The sequence below is a fragment of the Haliaeetus leucocephalus genome, unplaced genomic scaffold (genome assembly GCF_000737465.1).
Source record: "Haliaeetus leucocephalus isolate CR32 unplaced genomic scaffold, Haliaeetus_leucocephalus-4.0 Scaffold1014, whole genome shotgun sequence".
NCBI classification, from domain to species: domain Eukaryota; kingdom Metazoa; phylum Chordata; class Aves; order Accipitriformes; family Accipitridae; genus Haliaeetus; species Haliaeetus leucocephalus.
Window position 1 is genome coordinate 144959 of NW_010973450.1, and position 9806 is coordinate 154764.

The 9806-nt window shown below is 39.8% G+C and overlaps 1 protein-coding gene across 1 annotated transcript; it reads right to left on the reverse strand.

Annotated features, from left to right (window-relative positions):
• Positions 1 to 416: 416 nt before the first annotated feature.
• Positions 417 to 6416, reverse strand: TM4SF18 (transmembrane 4 L six family member 18). Its single transcript, XM_010584989.1, has 5 exons — positions 6240 to 6416; positions 4537 to 4626; positions 3696 to 3838; positions 1970 to 2150; positions 417 to 497 (listed from the first exon to the last, which is right to left on the reverse strand). The coding sequence occupies exons 1-5, from the start codon at positions 6414 to 6416 to the stop codon at positions 417 to 419; spliced, it is 672 nt and encodes a 223-aa protein (XP_010583291.1).
• Between the last annotated feature and the right edge of the window lie 3390 nt (positions 6417 to 9806).

Consider the following 9806-nt stretch of genomic DNA (forward strand, 5'->3'; position numbering starts at 1 on the left):
AAAACAGTTTGCCTCTTGAGTATAAAATAAGAAGGAACTCAGTGCAGCTATTAACATGTACTAATTAGCATGGCTGATTTCAGAGTTGTGTATCTAATCTTTCAATCAGGCATGGATGCCTTTCTAAAAGCCTTACTGCAGGAAGACTTGATAGCCTTTTTTCAGTAATTGCTTTGTGCAGTTAAAAACTTCTAAGACAGAATGAGCAGGATAGGCTGCTGCTTTTCGTGACCATCATGGTCTGTCTGTAACTAAAATCTATTCATTTAGAAATTGTGGCTTCATCCAGTGCACTAATTCTCAAGGGAACAACCCCTCCTGACATACTGGGCTTTGAATCAGGCCCTTTCGGAACAACAAATATTTCTATGCTCTAAACAAAGAGAGGGGAGTATAAAAGCAGTTCTACAGCAGTTTTACAGCAGTTCATTCAAAAACGGTGATTTCAATACAAAAGCAGTTCCATGGTATTCAAACCTCCCTATTGTCAGAACAAGCTGGAGGGTAAAAAAATGAAGAGTCACTGCCAGGGACAACCGGACAGGTTAGAAAACAACTAGAAAAATGTAGATGTCAAACAGTTCAGATAACTTCATCTAAAATAGAGAGGCTTGAGAGACAAAGATTTAAGACAAGCGTTTCGTTTGTCTTTGCAGCACCCAAATCTACCATCATAAATGTTGGAGTAGCCATTTCTCTCTTCTTCTGGGGGGTGGGGGAAAAGCAGTGAAGATTTCCAGGCCATTTTTAGAGAATCCCAGCCTGCAAATAAAAAGGAAGGAAATAGTTACCCTCTTTTTTTCAACTCAAGTTAATATAGAAGTTGCTTGACTCTTCAATGTCCACATCCAGCCTAAACCTGACACACACCCCGTGCTCCTGAGGTGACCTTACTCTGCGCCCAGGGACAAGCCGACAGAATTGCTTTGGACTTTGCTGGAAGCTGGGCTGGCTCCCAGGCTGAGGCGGCTCGCTCACTGGCAAGCAGAATGTTTTGAGAGAAATCGCCTCAGGCCTTGACCTTTTTTTAGGTTGCTGTTACAGTAAATTCCTCCAAGAAGCACTTCCTTGCCTGCTTGCCCAAGGCCCTCCGTGGCACCTGCAGTTCCCCTGCGCTGGCCCACCAGCACTGGGCAGGAGCCCTCACGCTGCAGCGGCACTGTCATCCCACTTGCTCTGCCCTTGTCTCCCACTTACACGACAGAACTAACCCTATGTCTGGGAGTGTGCATGCCTGCTTTTGGGGGCTGCTGCTCTTCCTAATTAGAAATCTTTCCTGAACATGCTGTCATCACTGAGGTTGTTGGCTACATAAAAACCCTGAGGGCTCCTTGATCCCAGTGCAGATGGACAGGGAGGGGTAAGCATGTCTAATTTCACCCTACCTCCAGAGCTGGGGAAACTGAATGCCACATTAAACCACACCACTTCACACCAGTGTGCAGCTTAGCAGCATCAGTCACTTGAGCTCTGGGTTTCCGACTAATTCTTCTGCCCAAAGCAGAGCCCTCTCAGTTATTGTTTCAATAACCTACTGAAAACATAGTAAAAACTGATGCCTAGATCACAACTGCTACATATTACCTGTTGCATCTTCTTCTGTTTGCTGTGAAACCCACACATTGATAAGAATGACTTTAAATTGAATGCTAGAAGAAAGGTGCTCAGAAACCTCTGCTGACACAGGAGTAATGGATTCAGCATTGGTGCCGAATTCCCAGCCACATTTTTTTCTTTTCAATCCTAGCCTGAAAGGTCAGAGTAAGCAGTCACCAATCCCTATATTTCACAAGCAATCAGTGGATGAATCAAACACAATAGATTTATTATCAGTACATATCCTCTGGTAATAAAAATGCAGTAGCATAGAGAATGCATAAACCAAAAGGGTACGTCCTCAACTGAGACAAATCGCTGAAGCTAAACTGACTTGGAGATGCTGGTGAAATTATCTCAGATATTTTGTTACCTGGACAAAAACAGAATAGGTCCCACAGAGTGTCCGTTTCAACTCAGCAGCCACTTTGAGAAAACAGATGATCAGCTGCAGTCCACTAAGAGCTATCAGAATAGAGAGTAAAATAATGTTCCACTCTACTATGTTAACAGGTTCCGTGCACTGAGACCAAGCAGGGTAATCTGTGAGGTACCTATTAAAGAAACAGCCATTTGAAGTAAATTAAATATGGTGTGTGCAACTCAATTTAAATACACATTATTTTACCTATAATATATATAGAAAAACCATACTGGCCTTTATATGCTTCAAATTTAGGAACCAGATTCTAGTCTTTCATTACACCAGCATAACTTCTGCATAGGTTTCTCAAACTCAGCTGAGTGAAAAAGCTTAGGCTCCTCAAATACCTCTGCTTCATCAGTTTCCCTGTTAGACACCTAAGTGTTAGAAAGACATGACCTTTTTTTTCAAGTGGCAGAAGCCAAGTTTAAAATGGGAATTTTCCTTTTATTGATTTAATTTCAGCTTTTGGTTAAGTCCAGCTGACATCAGTACCGTGCAGAGAGCAGGAACACCCCATCACCATCATTCTAACCACTGCATGCAGCCTAAATGGCAGAGCTGAGGTTAAGTGTCACCACATGCAGTTTCCAATCGTTCAAGAGCCACACTTTCCCTCCTTAAGGATCATAGTGTGCACAACTGACATGTGCCCTTTTAACTGTGAGACATGCTATAGCCTGGAGGTTAATTGCAAGAACCTTTGTTAGACTCACTTGCTCAGTGTCAGTTGCTTTTTTCCTAAACATTCATAACTGAAATGCTTTGAGCCAAATCTGGAGTGCATTATTCAGCATCTGGCCCTTTACGTTGAACTCTCATGTTTGCATTTCCAAATGGGATAGTAATGCTCGTGATACGTAGCAGAGATTGCAGGATGCACTTCAGTGTTTTAAAATAAAGCTGACTTAAGTCAGAGAAGGCCATATTTAGGAACTATTCCTGTTGGATGCTGAAGGAAGTTGTTTTTGATCCTCCAACAAATTTAATCCTCAGTGCATTCAAATGCAGCTGGAAGAGTGTGGCATTATATGACTTGCAATATTCAAGTCTTATAAAACTTTGATCTTTTAAAGGGAGAATGTAAAATCTTGCAAAAGCAGCCTCAGGTTACAGATCTGAATCAAACCTTTCCTGTCTCTAGGAGGCTGGGACATGGACAACACTTTGTCTACCTCACTTAGGTGTGTTATGAGATACAGCAGCGGTATGCAAAAACTACCAGTGATCAAACCAGACTTCATTGAGCTTTAGGTGTTAAAGAGAAACCTACTGAGTTATTAAATAGAAAAAAGCCATCTATAATCTTTGAACCAAAAACTTGAGGAATTTGAGAGAATATTCTGAGAAAGTATCCATCTACGCTCACTCTAACCTTATATTCTCTACTACATGTGATTGTGACCACCACCAGATAAAGAAAGGACACTTAGCTAGATGGACCTCCAGGTCTGGTCAGTACAAACATTCTTACGTTTACTCTTTCCTTACAAAGTGGCAAATACCTGTCTTTGAGGATTCTGGTGCTCATTCAAGAAGCTGAAAAACCTCACTCGCCAATATAGGTCTTGTGTTCAAGAGACTGTGCCATTTTGTGTAAAACTCTGAGAGAATTTGTCTGACTATTGTTTTGATGAACAGGTTCTTCCAGAAGAATTACACTGATGTTTCTTACCCTCCAGCAGTGTCTTTGAAGATATAATCCCATCCACCTGATGAATTGCAGAAGGGGCCTTGGATCAGCCCCAAGGTAAAAATGATGCAACTGTATCCAGAGAAAGCAACTCCAAGCAGGGCTAACACAATTGAAATAAAACTCTGAAGTAAAGAAAGAAAATATTACTGTGTGAGGACAGTGTCCACACCAAATACACTCATTCAGCCTGCCTAGCTACTTCCTTGAGACTGAATTTCACATTTGATTGTCCCAATCTTCAAAATTCAGAAAGAAAAATACCAGGTAAAGGATAGTAAGCATACACATACAAAATAAAGATTAAGACAGAGTTTAAGACAGTTTCACAACTCTCAGTTAAATATTGTTTGGGGATTATTTTTTTTTAAACTTGCATTTTTTCAAAATTGTTTCCCAAAATGCTAGAGGAACACAACCATGCATTAAACATGTTTGCATCCCAGATAGTGTATATTGAGTCGTTACTGGAAAAAATAACTTCCAAATAATACAAGCAAAGGGATGAAGCTATTTAGTTGGGGCACTTCACTGAAACTCTCAGGCCTTCTACGTTCTTATTTTATTTTACAAGGATTTTTTTGTGGCTTTTTTTTGGTTTGGTTTTTTTTTTTTTCCTGTTTAATTTTCTTTCATCCTGCTTATGCATCAGAAGGAAGGAGCTACACTTTCTGTGACCTCTCAACCCGACTTAGAATCCTTCTCTGTGAAAGGAAGCAGAAACAGAGCAGTGGAGAGGGCAAAAGGATGTGCTGGAAACACAAGAGCAGGAAGGCAATCCAAACAAATGCTAAAGATGCACAAAAATAAAACACAGACTCACCCGGTAGGTTTTGTTACAGCTTTCACTCTGACAGCACCGATAGAACATGCTACACTCCAGTGTTATTAGAATCACTGCCAACAGAAGGATCTATAAGGGAAGATCATAAAGTCATTGAAATGACTGCAGATACTAAGCCACAGTCTCCTTTGCCCATGGAAGGTAGGGACTGCATCTGTTACGGTCTGTTGAGATTTTAAAGCTGCTCAGTAGGAAAGCGCAATTATTCAAGGCGCACCGTGGAATTGGACTGTTTTTATTAGGCTGTCATTGTACTTGTTTCTTATACTTGAAAGATGAGTACAATGTGTCCCACCACAGCAAAGCATTATAGCATGGACACAGCTATACCAGTGAAGCTGAAAGAATACCAAGCTCACAAGTAAAAGAACCAGTATCAATGAAGGGAAGGATATTTTATTGACACAGCCGTATCAGTTCAATGGCTTCTTGCTGGCACAGGCACACAGATCAGGGTATCACCTTCCTAACCAACACACTTATGCTAGAAAAAGTCAGTAGTACAAGCTTTTTGTTAAATTCACCTGGACTTTCATTTGTTTTCTCTGTCAAGTATCCATACAGTTTTTCTCAGACTCTTGGATTATTTAAACCTGGTACTAGAATCATTTCAATAAATAAGTTTTGGACTCCAGAATCACAAACTGCTGCTCAGAGGGGCACTGGTTTGAAAGGGGAAATATGAAAAGGGAATGTTTCTGAATGACAGCACTACCCTCTCACATGCTGCTGCCCTACTTGTAACAGAATAATATATACATTTTTAATAAATTGGTAATAATCCTAAGGCAAAAAATGCTTCAAAATATGAGTGTCACTGTTGCAGTTAACTTTTTCCAAAATTTTCAACTAACCTTTTCTGTTCAAATTCACTGCCTGATAGCTTTTTCCTCTGCTAGAAAAGAGAAGGTTTTTCTTCTGCTTTAGGAAGAATACACAATTTCAAAATAATGCTTCACGTTTTAATAAGTCTCCCAGTTCAGCACCTTCATAAAAACACCTTACCTGTGCAGATGAGACCTTTTTAAGTACTGATTGTGTGCATACATTTCATTATACAACTGCTTTCTGTCCCTGAGGCTACAGTTCTTCATGAACATAGCAAACAGTATGAGCAGTGGGCAACTCCACGTTAGTTTATTACTGTAGATGAGCTTATTACAAGTGTAATGGAGAAAGTCCTACTATGCCAATCACAGTGAGATAGTCTTCTGTATTTAGTCTAACAACAGTGGCACTTGCTGCATTGTGAAGTGTATCCAGTCCTCGAAATACTGGACTGCATACAGCTTTTAAAAACATCTGAACAGTTATGAGAAGCTTTTTTAGTTTTGGGTTTTTTTTTTTTTGGTAAAAGAGCTCTAATTCAACCTTCAAAGAGGATTAAATCAACGTGGAGCCTGCCTTCATAATACAAATGTAAATTACACATAAACAAAAAGCCAGCAGAAAAAAAATAATCAACTCTGCAAAATCACTTACGTGAAATTAAATAGTATATACATAGCATGTAATTCAGTATATTTACTTTTTTTTCAGTTTGATCAAGTTTTTCTGCCTGCAGTATTTTTGCCAAAGTAATCCATATTCTCTTTAAAAATACAATTACATTGCTGCACAGTAACCCAATGTTATTTGCAGTAGAATGCAATTCATTAAAAATCCATAGAATCAACACTTACCATCACACCTGAGAAACAGATCCCTTCAAAATACCACACGTAGTTTGGAAGCTGGTAGCTGGCAGCATGTGAAGCTTTCCCATTAGGGAAGTATAATAGGATGTTAACAACAATACTCCAAAGTGCAAGAGGTATCAGCAGACAGCTCAAACAGCTTCCACATGTCTCTAAAGCCATCTCTCAAGAACTATAGAAGTTTTGCTCTTCTAAGCTAACAAAAAATTACAAGGTTTTAAATATGAAAAGTGTTTTGACCTCCTCAGCTTGATTCAGTCAATTCATATTCACAGAAACCTGGTGACTGGGGTACGATTCCAGAGATAGAAATGTGCTTAATGGTTAGCAGAACAATAGATTAATATTGCTGTCTAAACTCACTGTCCTTTCTAAGCACAATGTCTTTAAGTAGCAGTTTCCCTTCTAAAAGATCCTCCTTTATGATCTTCCAAATGAAATATGTCTAGAGACTCGGACTCAGGAAGGAACTTCAAAAATCTCATTTCCTAGTGACTGCTTAGAAATACACTCCTCCTGAGAACACAGATTATGATGCAGATACTCTGTAACATGAGGCAGGTTGCTCAGCCTCAGTGTAGCACAATTTTTTCTACCTTACATGGGGAAGGGGGCTGTCAAATGATAAATATATCCAGTGTCTGTACAGAAGGCCACACATTTCCTCACACTACAGAGAATTAATACCAGAGCTTGGCAGATACTGCCCTAAGGGCGAAACAACACTTGCTGCTAACTTGGGGCAGCCTCACAAAAACACCAAGCTGAGTCTTGACCACCTTACAGGGAGTACAGAAGCCCAAATAACACTGGTTAGAAACTGCCAGGCAGACTTATTGTCACACTTTACTTAATTACTCTTTTCTGCAGCATTACGCTCAGCTGTTTGACAAATTAAATCCTGCTATTTCTCCAGTTGTTTTATTCTGTGCTTACAGCTGAGTATGCATAGCTACAGATCTGACCTAAGTCCACGTGACTTCTTGTACAGGACAAAAGGTCTGGCTGTTTTTTGAAATGCCTGCCGTTTTGCACTGTGCAAAGCCAAAGCCAGACTGTTTCCCTATTTTCATGTGTCATCATTCCCTAAGCAACTAAACATCCATCTCAGTAACCCAGAGCCCGAGCTGTTTGAATGCTCACAGCACGACACAAGCCTTCTTTCTATGCCCCTGTGAGTCATCAAAAAAGTAAGAATGAGCTTAGGGTTTACTCCACAGTAAAGTTGTAGTCAGAGAACAAAAAAATTGGGGCTCCATCAAAAGCAAGAAGACTGATTTTAGAAGCAATGATGTCATGGCATATTTTCCTTCTGTTTCCTCATGACCTGTTTTAGGCTCTGCACACATGAGGCTTCTCTCATGATCTCATAAAAGCTGTTTGGGTTGCATGTTGCAACTAATTGCCTCCTATTCCTTTGAATGAGATCACCCAAGGAAATGGGCATGGTGGTACTCATGCAATTACACCATTTCTCTACCCGTTCTCTGCAGTGACTCTCCCGTTTCCTTCTCCCCGCCTTTTTCTAGGAGGTTTCATTTTGAAGTCCTCAGACTTTACTCTGAGGATCTTCCCATATTTCCTGGTTTACTCCCTAATCAATATGTACACTTGTTTCAAGCCTCCCTCTAATTGAAATTAGTGGCAAACCTCCCTTTGCAGGCTCACAGGCATGGACAGAACTTCTATCATCAACACTGTGCCTTACAGATCAGAGAAAACAGCTGAGTTAAAAGCAGGCACATCACATCCTCAGGACTGATTTTTTTATTACAAAACTCAGAGATCATGTAATAAGCTGAAATCTTTTTTTCTAAAAGCAAAGGCCAAAATTCCTAGCTAGCAGCTTAGTTTATAATCAAATTTGCTGCTACTTCCCATAGTGATCTGTTCTGATTAGAAGAAACTTACCTGGAAAATGACAACTGAAACAGCATTCATTCTGCAGTACAACAGTCTGCATCATGACTTATTTTGTATTTAAACTGAGCTCTGCAAATACCAAATCAAGGTGTATTTTTTTTGCTGGCACACTGTACTGCTAGAACAGGAAATAACAATTTTATACTAAGTATTAAGCAAACCTGGCAACCAGTTTCTCAAATATTTTACCAAGTGTTGCAAGAACTGCTTTCCTGTTGTTGTCAATATCCATAAGCTGATGCTGAGCCCATTACCGAAAAGCCATGTTTACTCTGGATGAGTGACATCTCTGCTAACTGAAATGAATGTAACCTAAACCAACTGCTTCTCCACGATGTAACTGATAAAACTCCCAAAACGTTGTCTTATGCATCAGGCAACAAAGAAATTCAACTGGCCTTTTTTTTAAATGATGACACAAACACTGAGTAGTAATGCTGTGCGTTAGTGCTACATGGATCTGAGCTAAAGTTTTCATTCTAAACTCTAGCCTAATCATTGTGTCCATTGGAATTTCTAAAATTGTTTCAATTCTTTAATTAGTTATGTGTACCAGAAAGACAAGTAGCAATTATGCAAGCATAAAGGCAAAAATCTGTAAGTTGCATGGGAATTTTACCCTATTTCACCGAGACTATCTTTTCCTTCTCTTGTTCCACACTTAATTTAAAATTGCAGATCCTTTTTCAAACTGTGCTTCTTCACATACAAAGACACCATACTGCACAGCTGCAAGGAATTTTGTGTGTGAGTATACACACGTGCACATGCTTATTCTCCTCCCTTCCACAGCAGGGCAAGACATAGGTAAACACAAGTAGAAGTGGTATTAAAGATTGCCCTCAATTACTACTATTTATTTATGTATGAATAAATGCTATTGCAAGAAGCGGAGAGCCTGAGATTCTAAACACAAACTCTTCCCATCTGTGGGTTCTTTTACTGCTGTGGATGTGTGTGTGCAACTTTGTTTTCACAGTTAATTTCTTTCAGATATGTTTTCATACTGGGCAGACTTGCCTGTGAGGAGAGCCTGAGATACACCTCAAGTTTCTGGCTACCTCTGAAGACCAACCACACTCCTAGTTACAAATAGTACTAAGTATACACTGACACCCATGGGAAATTCTTTTTCTCCATAAACAGAAACTAACTTGCCTGTTTTCAAAGACAACTTTAACTGCTGGATTCCAAAACTGAGCAATAATGGTAATCAGCCTCATTTCTTTGAAATAAATGGCATATCATATTTTGTTTTTCACTTGAAAGATGCCATTGCCAGTAGCATACTGACCTTGCTAGCAAGGCTGTTGGCAGCATATCATTCAGATTTACTTTACCTTGTGACAAAACATTCACTGTAATATGCTCCAAGCTATGCTTCGGAGGTTCTTGCACAGGATCTTAGAATACTGCCTCCAGGCTGCTTACTGCTGAAGTCAAATATTTCAGATTAATCTATAACTGCTGACCTGAATTTGCACTGTATTTTCTGAACACTGCTATGCCTGGGGATCTGCTGAGTGAGGTAAAAACCAGGACCCAGACCCGCATTTTGGTTTTGTCTCAAGACTCTTGAATAAGCAGTCAGGAGGAAAGACCCCCTTGGGAGAGCAGCAGAATTGACCC